We start from the raw sequence: 17,754 nt of genomic DNA on the forward strand, positions 1-17,754 counted from the left end.
CAGGAACAGGGTGTTACAAAACAATTCAATTTTTTCAAATCCAAACAATAATAATCTTAAGAGATAATATTCTAACAATATTTTATTTAACTTTCAAGTTTCAATTTTCATTTGAAACTAGATCATCTAATCTCACAATCTAAACGGGGCCATATTGTCTTGTTGTAGCTCCTGAACCTTGTCTTTGTAATGTTGTTTAAGAACCAAAGTATCAACATTTGAGTTATTTTGTAATGTTATTTAAGAACCGAAATCTACATCTCCAATTTATGCAATACCTTCTAAACGTTATCGCAAACTCAGAAACACTCACTAAACGATATAATCTACAAATAAATAGTAATGACATTACTCTTCTGTGCACCCAATACAAGAAATCAGGCTTTTTCCAGTACACAAAATTGTTGCAAATACCCCCAATAATCGTTTCTATATATTAGTCTCAGAAGTTGAGCAACCTGCAACCCAAAGCATGAGTTGCAGTCTCTCAGAACTATGGATGCCACTGAGACTTGAGATAGCAGGGGTGATTCAATATTCGTCTGTGCCTCCAGGATATTCAACTTTTGAGCTCCATCATTAGATGTCGATGAGATATTTGTAACATTGTGTCTCTGTTCCTCAATATCTTTCTGGCAGTTAACAATGGAGTAGAGAATGACTTAGTAGATTGACCTATCAATCACAGCTTAACTCTCACAGAAGCAACACGGACCCGCAAAGGGTTAGCCTCGTTTAGATACAGAAGCGGTTTCATCTCATCTTCTCATTACAGTTTTTTTAAATTCCCACACAAAATATAATAAAAAATTCAATTTTTTCAAATCCAAAACAATAATGATATTAAAAGATAATATTCTAACAATATGTTATTTAACTCTCAACTTTCATCTAAAACTATCTCATCTAATCTCACAACCCAAACGGGACCTTATTGTCATGTTCTAGCTCCTGAACATTCTCTTTATAATGTTGTTTGAGAATCGAAGTATCAACATTTGAATAATTTTGTAATGTTGTTTATGAACCGAAACCTTCATCTCAAACTTATACGATACCTTCTAAATGTTATTGCAAACCCAAAAACACTCACTATACGATATAATCTACAAAAGTACAATAAAGAGATTAGTATTCTGTGCACTCACTACAAGAAATTAGGGTTTTTTTAGCACTCAAAATCGTAGTGAATACCCCCAAAAATCACTTCATTTGATCATTTGTGGCGATTGTTAAATCGCTGCATGTTCAATGCAACAAAAGAGAGATTTTTTTTTTTTATCAATTTCAATGATAAGAAAAAATCATATTTTAATGTAACAATATTTTATTTAAATTTTTTCAATTTGAATTAAAAATTCAAATTGAAAAATTACTTACAAAAAGTTAAATAAATAATTCAATTTTTTCAAAACCAAAACAATAATAAATTTCTAAAAATATTTTAATTAACTTTCAACTTTTCAACTTTTATCTAAAACTATCTCATCTAATCTCACAATCGAAACGGGGCCTTGTTGTCAAGTTTTAGCACCTGCACCTTCCCTTTGTAATGTTGTTGAAGCACCAAAATATTAATATTTGAGTTATTTTGTAATGTTGTTTAAGAACCGAAATCAACATTTCTAATTTATGCGATGCCTTCTAAACATTATCGCAAACCAGAAACACTCACTATACGATATAATTTACAAACAAAGAATAACGAGATTACTCTTCTGTGAGCTCACAACAAGAAATCAAGATTTTTTCACGGCTCAAAATTGTCGAAAATACACCCAACAATTGTTTTTATGTCTTTGTCTCAAAAGTTGAGTAACCTGCAACCCAAAGCATGAGTCGCAATCTCTCAGAACTACGAATGCCATTGAGACTTGAGATGGCAGGGGTGATTCAATATTCGCCTGTGCCTCCAGGATATTCAACTTTTGTGCATCATCATTAGACATCGATGAAATATTTGCAACATTGTGTCTCAGTTCCTCAATATCTTTCTGTAAATTAACAATGGGCTAGAGAATGGATTAGTAGAATGATATATCAATCGCAGCCTAACTTTAAGAAAAACAGCACTGACTTGCAAAGACTTAGCCCCATTTGGATACATAAATGTTCATCTCTTCTCCTCATTACAATGTTTTCAAATTCACATAAAAAATAAAATTGACAATTCAATTTATTTCAAATCCAAAACAATAACAAAATTGAAAAATAATATTCTAACAATATTTTATTTAACTTTCAACTTCCAACCTTCATAAAAAACCATCTCATCTAATCTCACAAACCAAACGGTGACTTATTGTCATGTTCTAGCTCCTGAACCTTCTCTTTGTAATGTTGTTTTAGAATCGAAGTATCACTATTTGAGTTCTTTTGTAATGTTGTTTAAGAACCGAAATCTACATCTCTAATTTTTGCGATACCTTCTTAACGTTATCGCAATTCCAGAAACACTCACTATACGATATAATCTACAAACAAACTATAATGAGATTACTCTTTTGTCCACCAACAACAAGAAATTAGGCATTTTCCGGCGCTCAAAATCGCAAATACCCCCAATAACCATTTATGTGTAATTGTCTTAAAAGGTGAGCAATATGCAACCCAAAGCATGAGCCGTAGTCTCACAGAACTATGAATGCCATTGAGACTCGAGATGGCAGGGTTGATTCAATATTCACTTGTGCGTCTAGGATATTCAACTTTTGAGCACCATCATCAGACGTCGATGAAATATTTGTCACATTGTCTCTCAGTTCCTCATTATCTTTTTGCAAATCAACAATGGGGTGGAGAATAACTTAGTAGATTGACCTATCAATCATAGCCTAACTTTCACAAAAACAGTACTGACCTGGAAAGACTTAGCCCCGTTTGGATATAGAAGCAATTTCATCCTATCTCCTCATAATTTTTCCAAATTCTTACACAAAATATAATAAACAATTCAATTTTTTCAAATTCAAAGCAATAATAATATTCTAACAATATTTTATTTAATTTTGAAGTTTCAACTTTTATCTAAAACCAATTCATCTAATCTCACAATCCAAACGGGGCCATATTGTCTTGTTGTAGCTCCTGAACCTTCTATTTGTAATGTTGTTTAAGAACCGAAGTAACGTTTGAGTTACTTTGTATTATTGTTTAAGAACCAAAATCTACATCTCCAATTTATGCGATACGTTTTAAACGTTATCGCTAACCCAGAAACACTCACTACTCGATATAATCTACAAACAAACAATAATAACATTACTCTTCTGTGCATCCACTACAAGAAATCAGGCTTTTTCCAAAGCTCAAAATTTTCGCAAATACCACCAATAATTGTTTCTATGTATTTGTATCAAAAGTTGAGCAAATTGCAACCCAAAGCATGAGTCGCTGTCTCTCAGAACAACGAATACTATTGAGACTTGACATGGTATGGGTGATTCAAAATTCGCCTGTGCCTCCAGGATATTCAAGTTTTGTCCACCATCATCAGACATTGATGAAATATTTGCAACATTGTGTCTCAGTTTCTCAATATCTTTCTATAAATTAACAATGGGGTAAAGAATGGATTAGTAGAATGATGTATCAATCACAGCCTAACTTTTACAAAAACAACACTGACCTGCAAAGATTTAGCCCTATTTGGATATAGAAAGGGTTTCATCTCATCTCCTCATTACAATATTTTCAAATCCACATAAAAAATAAAATTGACAATTCAATTTATTTCAAATATAAAACAATAATATTATTGAAAAATAATATTCTAACTATATTTTATTTAACTTTCAATTTCCAACATTCATAAAAAACCATCTCATCTAATCTCACAAACCAAACGGGGACTTATTGTCACGTTCCAGCTCCGAAATCTTCTCTTTGTAATGTTGTTTTAGAATCGAAGTATCAATATTTGAGTTCTTTGGTAATGTTGTTTATGAACCAAAATCTACATCTCTAATTTATACGATACCTTCTAAACGTTATCGCAATTCCAGAAACACTCCCTATACGATATAAACTGCAAACAAATAATGATAAGATTACTCTTTTACGCACGCACTACAAGAAATCAGGCTTTTTCCAGTGCTCAAAATTGTCGCAAATACCCCCAATAACCATTTCTATGTAATTGTCTCAAAAGTTGAGCAACATGCAACCCAAAGCATGAGTCTCAATCTCTTAGAATTATGAATGCCATTGAGACTTGAGATGGCAGGGCTGATTCAATATTCACCTATGCCTCCAGGATATTCAACTTTTGAGCACCATCATCAGACGTCAAGGAAATATTTGCCACATTGTCTCTCAGTTCCTCAATATCTGTCTGCAAATTACCAATAGGGTAGATAATGACTTAGTAGATTGCCCTTTCAATCACAACCTAACTTTCACAGAAACAACAATAACCCTCACAGACTTAGCCCCGTTTGGATACAGAAGCGCTTTCATCTCATCTCCTATTTACAATTTTTTCAAATTCTCACACAAAATATAATAAATAATTCAATTTTTTCGAATCGAAAACAATAATAATACAATAAATAATAATCTAACAATATTTTATTTAACTTTCAAGTTTCAACTTTTATCTAAAACAAATTCATCTAATCTCACAATCCAAACGGGGCCATATTGTCTTCTTGTAGCTCCTGAACCTTCTCTTTGTAATATTGTTTAAGAACTGAAGTATCAACATTTGAGTTATTTTGTAATGTTGTTTAAGAACTGAAATCAGCATCTCCATTTTATGCGATACCTTCTAAACGTTGTCACTAACCCAGAAACACTCAATAAACGATATAATCTACAAACAAATAATAATGAAATTACTCTTCTGTGCACCACTACAATAAATCGAGTTTTTTCCAGCACTCAAAATTGTTGCGAATACCCCCAATAATCGTTTCTATGTATTTGTCTCCAAAGTTGAGCAACCTGCAACCCAAAGCATGAGTTGCTGTGTCTCCAAAGTATGGATGCTATTGAGACTTGAGATGGTAGGGGTGATTCAATATTCGTCTGTGCCTCCAGGATATTCAACTTTCGAGCTCCATAATCAGACATTGATGAAATATTTACAACGTTATGTCTCTATTCCTCAATATCTTTTTGCCAATTGACAATAGGGTAGAGAATGACTTAGGAGATTGACCTATCAATCACAACATAACTTTCACAGAATCAACACTGACTCGTAAAGACTTAGCCCCGTTTGGATACAGAAGCGGTTTCATCTCGTCTCCTCTTTACAATTTTTCCAAATTCTAACACAATATAATAGATAATTCAATTTTTACTAATCCAAAACAATTATAATATTAAAAAATAATATTTTAACAATATTTTATTTAACTTTCAAGTTTCAATTTTCATCTAAAACCAATTCATTTAATCTCACAATCCAAATTGGGCCATATTGTCTTGTTGTAGCTCCAGAACCTTTTCGTTGTAATCTTGTTTAAGAATCATAGTATCAACATTTGAGTTATTTTGTAATGTTGTTTAAGAACCGAAATCTACATCTTCATTTTATGCGATACCTTGTAAACGTTATCGGAATGCCAGGAACACTCACTATACGATATAATCTACAAACAAACAATAATGAGATTTCTCTTTTGTGCACCCACTACAAGAAATCAGGCTCTTTTCGGCGCTCAAAATTGTCACAAATACCCCTAATAACAGCTTCTATGTAATCGTCTCAAAAGTTGAGCACCCTGCAACCCAAAGCATGAGTCGCAGTCTCTCAGAACTACGAATGCCATTGAGACTTATGATAGCAGGGGTGATTCAATATTTGCCTGTGCCTCCAGGATATTCAACTTTCGAGCTCCATAATTAGACGTCGATGAAATATTTGCAACATTGTGTCTTAGTTTCTCAATATTTTTTTGCCAATTGACAATAGGGTATAGAATGACTTAGTAGATTGACCTATCAATCACAACCTAACTTTCACGAAAATAGCACTGACCCGTAAATAGTTAGCTCTGTTCGGATACAGAAGCGGTTTCATCTCGTCTCCACTATACAATTTTTCCAAATTCGAACACAGAATATAATAGATAATTCAATTTTTACAAATCCAAAACAATAATAATATTAAAACATAATATTCTGACAATATTATAAATTTCAAGTTTCAATTTTGATCTTAAACTAATTCATCTATTCTCATAATCCAAACGGGGCAATATCATCTTGTTGTAGCTCCTGAACCTTTTTTTGTAGTCTTGTTTAAGAATCGAAGTATCAACATTTGAGTTATTTTGTAACATTGTTTAAGAACTGAAATCTACATCTCCATTTTATGCGATACCTTGTAAACGTTATCGCAATCCCAGAAGCACTCACTATACGATATAATCAACAAACGAACAATAATGAGATTACTCTTTTGTGCAACCACTACAAGAAATCAGTCTCTTTTCACTGCTCAAAATTGTCACAAATACCCCAATTAATAGTTTCTATGTAATTGTCTCAAAAGTTGAGCAACATGCAACCCAAAGCATGAGTCTCAGTCTCTCAGAACAAGGAATGCCATTGATACTTGAGATTGCACGGTTGATTCAATATTCACCTGTGCCTCTAGGATATTCAACTTTTGAGCACCATCATTAGACTTCAATAAAATATTTCCCACATTGTGCCACAGTTCCTCAATATCTTTCTGCAAATTAAGAATGGGCTAGAGAATGGCTTAGTAGATGGACCTATCAATCACAGCCTACCTTTCATAGAAACATCACTCACCCGTAAAGACTTAGTCCCGTTTGGATACAGAACGGGTTTCATCCCATTTCCTCTTTACAATTTTTCTAAATTCTCACAAAAAATATATTAAAAATTCAATTTTTTCAAATCCAAAAAAATAATAGTATTAAAAAATAATATTCTAACAATATTTTATTTAACTTCTAAATTTCAACTTTCATCTAAAATTAGTTCATCTAATCTCACAATCCAAACATGGTCATATTGTCTTGTTGTAGCTCCTGAACTTTCTCTTTGTAATGTTGTTTAAGAACCGAATTCTACATCTCCAATTTATGCAATACCTTCTAAACGTTTTTGCTAACTCAGAAACACTCACTATACAAAATAATCTACAAACAAACAATAATGAGATTACTCTTTTGTGCACCCACTACAAGAAATCAGGCTTTTTCCAGCGCCCAATATTGTTGCAAATACCCCCAATAATCGTTTCTTTGTATTTGTCTCAAAACTTGAGCAACCTTCAACCCAAAGTATGAGTCGTAGTCTATCAGAACTAGGAATGCCATTGATACTTGAGATGGCAGGGTTGATTAATATTCACCTGTGCCTCTAGGATATTCAACTTTTGAGCACCATCATCAGACGAAGATGAAATATTTCCCACATTGTGCCTCAGTTCCTCAATATCTTTCTGCAAATTAACAATGGGTTAGAGAATGGCTTAGTAGATTGACCTATCAATCACAACCTACCTTTCACAGAAACAATACTCACCCGCAAAGACTTAGCTCCGTTTTGATACAGAACCGGTTTCATCCCATTTCCTATTTACAATTTTTCCAAATTCTCACACAAAATATAATAAACAATTCAATTTTTTCAAATCCAAAAAAGTAATAATATTAAAAAAGAATATTCTAACAAAATTTTATTTAACTTCCAAGTTTTAACTTTCATCTAAAATCAATTCATTTAATCTCACAATCCAAACGGGGTCATATTGTCTTGTTGTAGCTCTTGAACTTTCTCTTTGTAATGTTGTTTAAGAACCGAATTCTACATCTCCAATTTATGCAATACCTTCTAATCGTTATTGCTAACCCGGTAGCACTCACTATACGATATAATCTACAAATAAACAATAATGAGATTACTCTTTTGTGCACCCACTACAAGAAATTAGGCTTCTTCCAACGCTCAATATTATTGCAAATACCCCCAATAATCGTTTCTATGTACTTGTCTCAAAACTTGAGCAACCTTCAACCCAAAGCATGAGTCGCAGTCTATCAGGACTACAGATGGCTGGGGTGATTCAATATTCGTCTGTGCCTCCACGATATTCAACTTTTGAGCTCCATCATCAGATGTCGATGAAATATTTGCAGCATTGTGTCTCAGATCCTTAATATCTTTCTGCCAATTAACAATGGGGTAGAAAATCACTTAGTAGATTGACGTATCAATCACAGCCTATCTTTCATGGAAACAACACAGACCCACAAAGACTTAGTCTTGTTTGGATACCAAAGTGCTTTCATCCCATCTACTCTTTACATTTTTTTCCAAATTCTCATACAAAATATAATAAACAATTCTATTTTTTCAAATCCAAAAAAATAATAATACTAAAAAATAATATTCTAACAATATTTTATTTAATTTTTAAGTTTCAACTTTCATCTAAAACCAATTCATCTAATCTCACAATCCAAAAGGGGCCATATTGTCATGTTGTAGCTCCTGAACCTTCTCTTTGTAATGTTGTTTCAGAACCGAAGTATAAACTTTTGAGTTATTTTGTAATGTTGTCTAAAAACTGAAATCTACATCTCCAATTTATGCGGTACCTTCTGAACGTTATCGCAATCCCAGAAACACTCACTATACGATATAATCGACAAACAAATAATAATCAGATTACTCTTTTGTGCACCCACTACAAGAAATTAGGCTCTTTTCGGCGCCCAAAATTGTCGCAAATAACCCCAATAACCGTTTCTATGTAATTGTCTCAGAAGTTAAGCAACATAGAACCCAAAGCATGAGTCTCAATCTCTCAGAACTAGGAGTGCCATTAATACTTGAGATGGCAGGGTTGATTCAACATTTACCTGTGCCTCCAGGATATTCAATTTTCGAGCACCATCATCAGAATTCGATGAAATATTTGCTCAATAACAGCATAACTTTCATAGAAACAACACTAACCCGCAAAGACTTAGCACCGTTTGGATACAGAAGTGGTTTCATCCCATCTACTCTTTACATTTTTTTCAAATTCTCACACAAAATATAATAAACAATTGTATTTTTTCAAATCCAAAAAATAATAATACTAAAAAATAATATTCTAACAATATTTTATTTAACTTTTAAGTTTCAACTTTCATCTAAAACCAATTCATCTAATCTCACAATCCAAACGGGGCCATATTGTCTTGTTGCAACTCCTTAACCTTACCTTTATAATGTTGTTTAAGAACCAAAGTATCAACATTTGGGTTATTTTGTAATCTTGTTTAAGAACCGAAATCTACATCTCAAATTTATGTGATACCTTCTAAACGTTGTCGCAATTCTAGAAACACTAACTATATAATATAATCGACAAACAAATAATAATCAGATTACTCTTTCGTGCATCCACTACAAGAAATTAGGCTTTTTCCAGCGCTCAATATTTGTAACACCCCGTTCCCAAAAAGACATTTTAGAATTTTCGAGGAGCCAGTGTGCTACTACTAAACTTGAACTTAAAACTTTTTCTTTTTAACAATGCACCAGATGCGAAAAATTTCCATAAAATAACAAACTTCAATAAATATTGAAAATCCAAAATAAGGTCTGCGGAAGCACTTATGAAAAATAAGGAAGTCTCATGTGCTTATCAAAATAATTTATTTAAAACTTAGAACCATAAAAATAATCATAACGTAATCTGTCTAGGCCTCTGTCTCGCCTCCCTGGGTCATGTTCTGTCTTGCAATCTCGTCTTCATAAATGTCATCACCTGGGGTGGTTTAAAAACATAAAAACAAACTAAAATGAGTCGAATACTCAATAAGCAACACATCATACAGTAAACATAATAAACATAAGGTTTCTTAAAAAACGTGCATATTCATAAATACATTCATAAATAATATGACATAAACATTAACTTATCTTTCACTTGTCATAGGCCGTTACCCACTGTTGACCTCCGTGAGTTAGGGTTAGCGAATCTAAATAGATTCCGATTCTGCCCGTGGCCGCGGGTTGTGGAATCCATACATAAGGAAGACAATACTGGGTGCACTACCAGCATGCACGACCTGGCAATGCAATATGCCCATAACATAGGTACCGTTTTCATATCATAACATAGGCCGTTACATATTTTATCAAATTATACTTGCATACTTGACATTTCATAGATTTCAAAAGAAATCACATACATATCATATCATAGATTTCAAAAGAAATCACATACATATTTGTCATATCATATCATAGATTTCAAACGAATCGCATTCTTTCATAAACGTCATGATACATGTTTCATCGCATAAAATCATGATTTTTCATAAATATTTTACGAAATAACTCTCTCATAAAATCATGCATTTCCTAAATAATTGTATGAATAATCTTTCACATAAAATCATGCATTTAATAAATAATTTCATGAATAATCTTCCACAAATAATCTTTCACATAAAATCATGACTTTTTTTTATAAATCTGTTGATGCATAATTCATTTCATAAAATTATGATTTGTCATAAATAACTTAATGATAATACTTCATATAAAATCATAGATTTTTCATAATTTTATCATGTATTGGGTACGTAAAAAGGGGCTTCCAATGAAGGGAATACACGCATAATATCTTTTATAAAAAGACAAGTAGTTCACCGTACATACGTGTAAAGATATGATCATGCTACTTACCTTGCAACGCTAAATCACTATTATCGGCATGGAAACGGTCGCTTATAAAAATAAACACGTAATTTACATAAATTTCTAATTAAACAAGAGATTTTATTGAAAATCTAAACTATAAAAAAATATCCTATATTTTCTAAACCTAAAATCCTAATTATTCTAAACTGTTAATCTTTATAACAAAAAGATTTAAAGCCCGTAAATAAGAGTCCACGTAAAAATAAAATTAAAGCTCAATATAAACTTTAAGTTCAATACGTATGCTGTTCGGTGTATAACTAAGGGACAAAAAATGTAATTAATAAGAATATACCCTTCTGTAATTGAAACCGACAGAAACTTAAGAATTCATTTCAACTTGGAAGACAGGTATTTTTCTTGAGGGGAAATATAAGTCGTGCGACAACCTTACCAAGAGAGGAAACACGCGATGAAGTGGAGGCTGAGGAGAGGGTGGCGAGTGAGGTGGCAAAGCTGTGAGAGAGAATGAGAGAGAGAGAGAGAGACGAAAAGTGAGAGAGAGTTATGAGAGAGGGAGAGTTTACGGGATGAAAGAGAAGGAGTTCTGTCAAACCGAAAACAACCGAGAGAAAGAGGGGGACGACGACGGTCGTGGCTTACCGGGACGGAGTGGGTGCCACTGGGTTGTGCTGGCCGGCGGTTTCTGTGTCGTCGGAGAAGGGGTTCGGCGCCTCTTGATGTGGCTACCGTGGAGAAGGTGACTGCATGCTCTGTTTCGGACGTGCAAAAACAGTGGTGCCTCCGTGGCAGCTACGGCGTGCCTTGGCGGCTGAGGGTGGTCCGATGTATTCTATGGTGGCCAGTGGTGGCGTCGGCGTGTTCTGTGGATGAGGGTGGCTGGGCTGTGGCTCACGGTCGGAGAGCTCAGTGCTCTGTTTTTTGGGGCTTAAACAGGGGAGGATGGCAGCAGGTTGATGGCTTTTTCGAGGGCAGGTCGTGCAGTGGTTCTGCTAGCTGGGCTACGGGGTGGCCAGAGGGAGGAGCTGCGTCGTGGTTATGGAAGGAGGCCAAGTTTTTATGCTCTTTTGTGGGGCTGGGGTAGTGCTAACGCACGGTTTTCGTCGTGCAGGTGGCTCTCGATTTCTTGTTTCCTGGACGTGGCCTGGAGGCCGTGCATGAAGTGGGGGCAGCGACAAGGGGCTTAGGGAGTGCGGCTTGCAGCTTGGGTTGGCGTGGAGGGAATCATAGTGCGGCGTGGGGAAGACGGCATGGGTTTGGTTTCGGCTTGAGGCTGGTTGTTCACGCTGGAAAAAGACGCTCGGACTGGACATAATAAGCCTCTATATATAGACCAATGAAAACCCTAGATAAAGATAAAGGAAGAGACGTGCATGTGCATGTGCATGTGGGTGGATTAGGTTTGGTGCGTGTTTCAAATTCAAAGAAGAAAAAAAAATCCGGTAGAGAGGAGTTGTATTATGAAGAGGATTCATGGGTTTGGAGGGAAAATAATAATAATAATGGAGATTTAACTCTAGGTTTATAAAAAAAAATCATCTGATAATTTGCTTTAACTCATAAAAAATTTTATCTGTAATTTTATTTCTAAATAAAAGATCGGGCCGTTACAATATTCTTGCAAATACCTCCAATAATCGTTTCTATGCATTTGTGTCAAAAGTTGAGCAACCTGAAACCCAAAGCATGAGTCACTGTCTCTCAGAACTATGGATGCCATTGAGACTTGAGATGGCTGGGGTGATTCAATATTCGCCTGTGCCTCCAAGATATTCAACTTTTGAGTTCCATAATCAGACGTCAATGAAATATTTGCAACATTGTGTCTCAGTTCCTCAATATTTATCTGCCAATTGACAATGGGGTAGAGATTCGAGAATGACTTGATAGATTGACCTATCAATCAAATCCTAACTTTCACAGAAACAACTCAGACTCGCAAAGACTTAGCCCGGTTTGGATACAAAAGTTGTTTCATCTCATCTCCTCTTTACAATTTTTCTAAATTCTCTCACAAAATATAATAGACAATTCAATTTTTACAAATCCAAAACAGTAATAATATTAAAATATAATATTCTAACAATATTTTATTTAACTTTCAAGTTTCAATTTTCATCTAAAACCAATTCATCCAATCTCACAATAGAAACAGGGCCATAATGTCTTGTTGTAGCTCCTGAACCTTCTCTTTGTAATGTTGTTTAAGAACCGAAGTATCAACATTTGAGTTATTTTGTAATGTTGTTTAAGAACAAAAATCTACATCTCCAACTTTTGCAATACCTTCTAAACATTATCGCAATCCTAGAAACATTCACTCTACGACATAATCTACAAACAAATAATAATGAGATTACTCTTTTGTGCACCCGCTAATAGAAATCTGACTTTGTTTGCAAATCAAAATTGTCGCAAATACTCCCTAAAACCATTTCTACGTAATTGTCTCAAAAGTTGAGCGACATGAAACCCAAAGCATGAGTCTCAGTCTCTCAGAACTATGAATGCCAATGAGACTTGAGATGGTAGTGTTGATTCAATATTCACCAGTGCCTTCAGAATATTAAACTTTCAAGCACCATCATCAGACGACGATTAAATATTTGCCACATTGTTTGTCAGTTTCTCAATATCTTCCTGCAAAATAACAATGAAGTAGAGAATGACTTAGTAGATTGACCTATCAATTACAGCCTAACTTTCACAGAAACAACATTCACCCATAATGACTTAGCCCCGTTTGGATACATAAGTGGTTTTATCACCTCTCCTCTTTACAATTTTTCCAATTTTTCACACAAAATATAATAAACAATTCAATTTTTTCAAATCGAAAACAATAATAATATTAGAAAATAATATTCTAACAATATTTTATTTAAATTTCAAGTTTCAACTTTCATGTAAAACCAATTCATCTAATCTCATAATCCAAACGGAGCCATGTTGTTTTGTTGTAGCTACTGAACCTTCTCTTCGTAATGTTGTTTAAGAACCGAAGTAACATTTGAGTTATTTTGTAATGTTGTTTAAGAACCGAAATCTACAACTCCAATTTATGCGATATTTTCTAAACGTTATCGCTAACCCGGAAACACTCACTATATGATATAAACTACAAACAAAAAATAACGATATTGCTCTTCTGTGCACCCACTACAAAAAATTAGGCTTTTTCTAGCGCTCAAAATTGTCGCAAATACCCCCAATAATCGTTTTTATGTATTTGTCTCAAAAGTTGAGCAACCTGCAACCGTGTCTCAGAACTACGGATGCCATTGAGACTTGAGATGGCTGGGGTGATTCAATATTTGCCTGTGCCTCCAAGAAATTCGTCTTTTGAGGACCATAATTAGACGTCAATGAAAAATTTGCTACATTGTCTCTCAGTGCCACAATATATTTCTTCAAATTAACAATGGGATAGAGAATGACTTAGTAGATTGACCTGTCAATCATGGCCTAACTTTCAAAGAAACAAACCTGACCCGCTAAGACTTAGCCCCGTTTGGATACATAAGCAGTTTCATCTCATCTCCTATTTACAATTTTTTCAAATTATCACACAAAATATAATAAACAATTCAATTTTTACAAATAAAAAATAATAATAATATTAAAAAATAATGTTCTAACAAAATTTTACTTAACTTTTAAGTTTCAACTTTCATCTAAAACCAATTCATCTAATTTCACAATCCAAACAGGGCCATATTGTCTTGTCGTAGCTCCTGAACCTTCTCTTTGTAATGTTGTTTAAGAACCGAAGTATCAACATTTGACTTATTTTGTAATATTATTTAAGAACCGAAATTTACATCTCCAATTTAGGCGATACATTCTAAACGTTATCGCAATCCCAGAGACAATCACTATACGATATAATTTACAAACAAAAAATAATGGGATTACAATTTTGTGGACCTACTACAAGAAATCAGGCTTTTTTTGGTGCTCAAAATTGTCGCAAATACACCCAATAATCGTTTTTGTGTGTTTGTCTCAAAAGTTGAGCAACATGCAGCCCAAAACATGAGTCTCAATATCTCAGAACAATAAATGTCATTGAGACTTGACATGGCAAGTTTGATTCAGTATTCACTAGTGCCTCCAGGATATTAAACTTTTGAGCACTATCATCAGACGCCGGTGAAATATTTGCCACATTGTCTCTCAGTTCCTCAATATCTTTCTACAAATTAACAATGGGGTAGAGAATGACTTAGTAGATTGACCTATCAATCACAGCCTAACTTTGACAGAAACACCACTGACCAGCAAACACCCAGCCCCGTTTGGATATAGAAGCGGTTTCATCCCATCTCCTCTTAACAATTTTTCTAAATTCTTACACAAAATATAATAAACAATTCAAAATTTTCAAATTCTAACAATATTTTATTTAACTTTCAAGTTTCAACAGTCATCTAAAGCAATTTATCTAATCTCACAATCCAGACGGGGTCATGTTTTCTTGTTGTAGATCCTGAACCTTCTCTTTGTAATGTTGTTTAAGAACCGAAGTATCAACATTTGAGTTATTTTGTAATGTCGTTTAAGAACCCAAATCTTCATCTCCAATTTATGCGAAACCTTCTAAACTTTATCGTTAATCCAGAAACAGTCACAAAATGATACAATCTACAAACAAACAACAATGACATTGACTTAGCCCCGTTTGGATTCAGAAGCAGTTTCATCCCATCTCCTCTTTACAATTTTTCCAAATTCTCAAACAAAATATAATAAACAATTCAATTTTTTCAAATCCAAAACAATAATAATATTAAAAGATAATATTCTAACCACATTTTATTTAACCTTCATGTTCCAACTTTCATCTAAAACCAATTCATCTAATCTCACAATCCAAACGGGGCCATATTGTCTTGTTGTAGCTCCTGAACCTTTTCTTTATAATGTTTTTTAAGAACCGAAGTAACATTTGAGTTCTTTCGTAAGGTTGTTTAAGAACCGAAATCTACATCTCCAATTAACGCGATACCTTTTAAATCAAGAAAGCATGCTTTTTCTGGTGCTCAAAATTGTCGCAAATACCCTCAATAATCGTTTCTATGTATTTGTCTCAAATGTTGAGCAACCTACAACCCAAAGCATGAGTCGCAATCTATCAGAACTATGAATGCCATTTAGACTTGAGATGGCAGGGGAGATTCAATATTCACCTGTGCCTCCAGGATATTCAACTTTTGAGCTCCATCATTAGACGTAGATGAAATATTGGCAACATTGTGTCTCAGTTCCTCAATATCTTTCTGCCAATTAACAATGGGGTAGAGAATCACTTAGTAGATTGACCTATCAATCACAGCCTAACTTTTATAGATACAGCACTGACCTGCAAAGACCTAGCCCCATTTGGCTACAAAAGCGGTTTCATCCCATCTCCTATTTACAATTTTACCAGATTCTCAAACACAATATAATAAACAATTTAATTTTTCTAAATCCAAAACAATAATAATATTGAAAGATAATATTCTAATAATATTTTATTTAACTTTCAAGTTTCAACATTCATCTAAAACCAATTTATCTAATCTCACATTCCAGAGGGGGCTAGATAGTCTTCTTGTAGCTCTAGGACGTTCTCTTTGTAATGTTGTTTAAGAACTGAAGTATCAACATTTGAGTTATTTTGTAATGTTGTTTAAGAACCGAAATCTTCATCTCCAATTTATGCGATACCTTCTAAACGTTATCGCTAATCCAGAAACAGTCACAAAACGATATAATCTACAAAAGAAAGGACAGTGACATTACTCTTCTGTGCACCCACTACAAGAAATCAGGTTTTTTCTAGCGCTCAAAATTGTTGCAAATACCTCCAATAATCGTTTCTATGTTTTTGTCTCAAGAGTTGAGCAACCTGCAACCCAAAGCGTGAGTCGTAGTCTCTCAGAACTACGAATGCCATTGAGACTTGAGATGGCAGGGATGATTCAATATTCGTTTGTGCCTCCAAGACATTTAACTTTTGAGCTCCATCATCAGACGAAGATGAAATATTTACCACATTGTCTCTCTGTTCCTCAATATCTTTCTGCCAATTAACAATGGGGTAGAGAATCACTTAGTAGATTGACCTATCAATCATAGCCATACTTTCACAGAAACAGTGCTAACCCGCAAAGACTTAGCCCCGTTTGGATACAGAAGCGGTTTCATCTCATCTCCTCTTTACTATTTTTCAAAATTCTGATACAAAATATAATAAACAATTCAAGTTTTACAAATTCAAAACAGTAATAGTATTAAAAAATAATATTCTAATAATATTTTATTAAACTTTCAAGTTTCAACTTTCATCTAAAACTAATTTATCTAATCTCCCAATCCAGACGGGGCCATATTGTCTTGTTGTAGCTTCTGAACCTTTTTTTTGTAATGTTGTTTAAGAACCGAAGTATCAACATTTGAGTTATTTTGTAATGTTGTTTAAGAAAAGAAATCTTCATATCTAATTTATGCGATACTTTCTAAACGTTATCGCTAACCTAGAAACTGTCACAAAACAATATAATCTACAAATAAACAACAATGACATTACTCTTCTGTGCACCCACTACAAAAAATTAGGCTTTTTCCAGCACTCAAAATTGTTATAAATACACCCAATAATCGTTTCTACGTATTTGTCTCAAAAGTTGAGCAACCTGCAACCCAAAGCATGAGTCACAGTCTCTCAGAACTACGGATACCATTGAGAATTGAGATGGTTGGGGTGATCCAATATTCGCCTGTGCCTCCAGGACATTCAACTTTCCACCTCCATCATAAGACGTCGATGAAATATTGGCAACAATGTGTCTCAGTGCCTCAATATCGTTCTGCCAATTAACAATGGGGTAGAGAATCACTTAATAGATTGACCAATGAATCATAGCCTTACTTTCACGGAAACAACACTGACCCGTAAAGACTTAGCCCCATTTGGATATTGAAGCGGTTTCATCTCATCTCCTCTTTACAATTTTTCAAAATTCTCACACAAAATATAATAAACAATTCAATTTTTTCAAATCCAAAACAATAATAATATTAGAAAATAATAGTCTAACAATATTTTACTTAACTTTC

General features: G+C 34.0%; 1 protein-coding gene across 1 annotated transcript in view; it reads right to left on the minus strand.

The window, feature by feature from the left end:
* Positions 1–377: 377 nt before the first annotated feature.
* LOC121267216 (ankyrin repeat domain-containing protein 36B-like) overlaps positions 378–17,754 on the minus strand; it is a 40,672-nt gene continuing 23,295 nt past the window's right edge. The window contains exons 14-25 of the mRNA XM_041171066.1: positions 17,331–17,504; positions 16,544–16,717; positions 15,840–15,929; positions 14,726–14,845; positions 12,323–12,496; positions 7,975–8,151; positions 7,337–7,426; positions 6,596–6,685; positions 4,250–4,333; positions 3,456–3,545; positions 1,821–1,994; positions 378–632 (exon numbers count right to left, since the gene is read on the minus strand). Coding sequence (XP_041027000.1) covers positions 378–632; positions 1,821–1,994; positions 3,456–3,545; positions 4,250–4,333; positions 6,596–6,685; positions 7,337–7,426; positions 7,975–8,151; positions 12,323–12,496; positions 14,726–14,845; positions 15,840–15,929; positions 16,544–16,717; positions 17,331–17,504 — 1,692 coding nt within the window. The remainder of the gene's footprint in view (positions 633–1,820; positions 1,995–3,455; positions 3,546–4,249; positions 4,334–6,595; positions 6,686–7,336; positions 7,427–7,974; positions 8,152–12,322; positions 12,497–14,725; positions 14,846–15,839; positions 15,930–16,543; positions 16,718–17,330; positions 17,505–17,754) is intronic.

Source organism: Juglans microcarpa x Juglans regia, chromosome 5S (assembly GCF_004785595.1).
Source record: "Juglans microcarpa x Juglans regia isolate MS1-56 chromosome 5S, Jm3101_v1.0, whole genome shotgun sequence".
Lineage (NCBI taxonomy): Eukaryota > Viridiplantae > Streptophyta > Magnoliopsida > Fagales > Juglandaceae > Juglans > Juglans microcarpa x Juglans regia.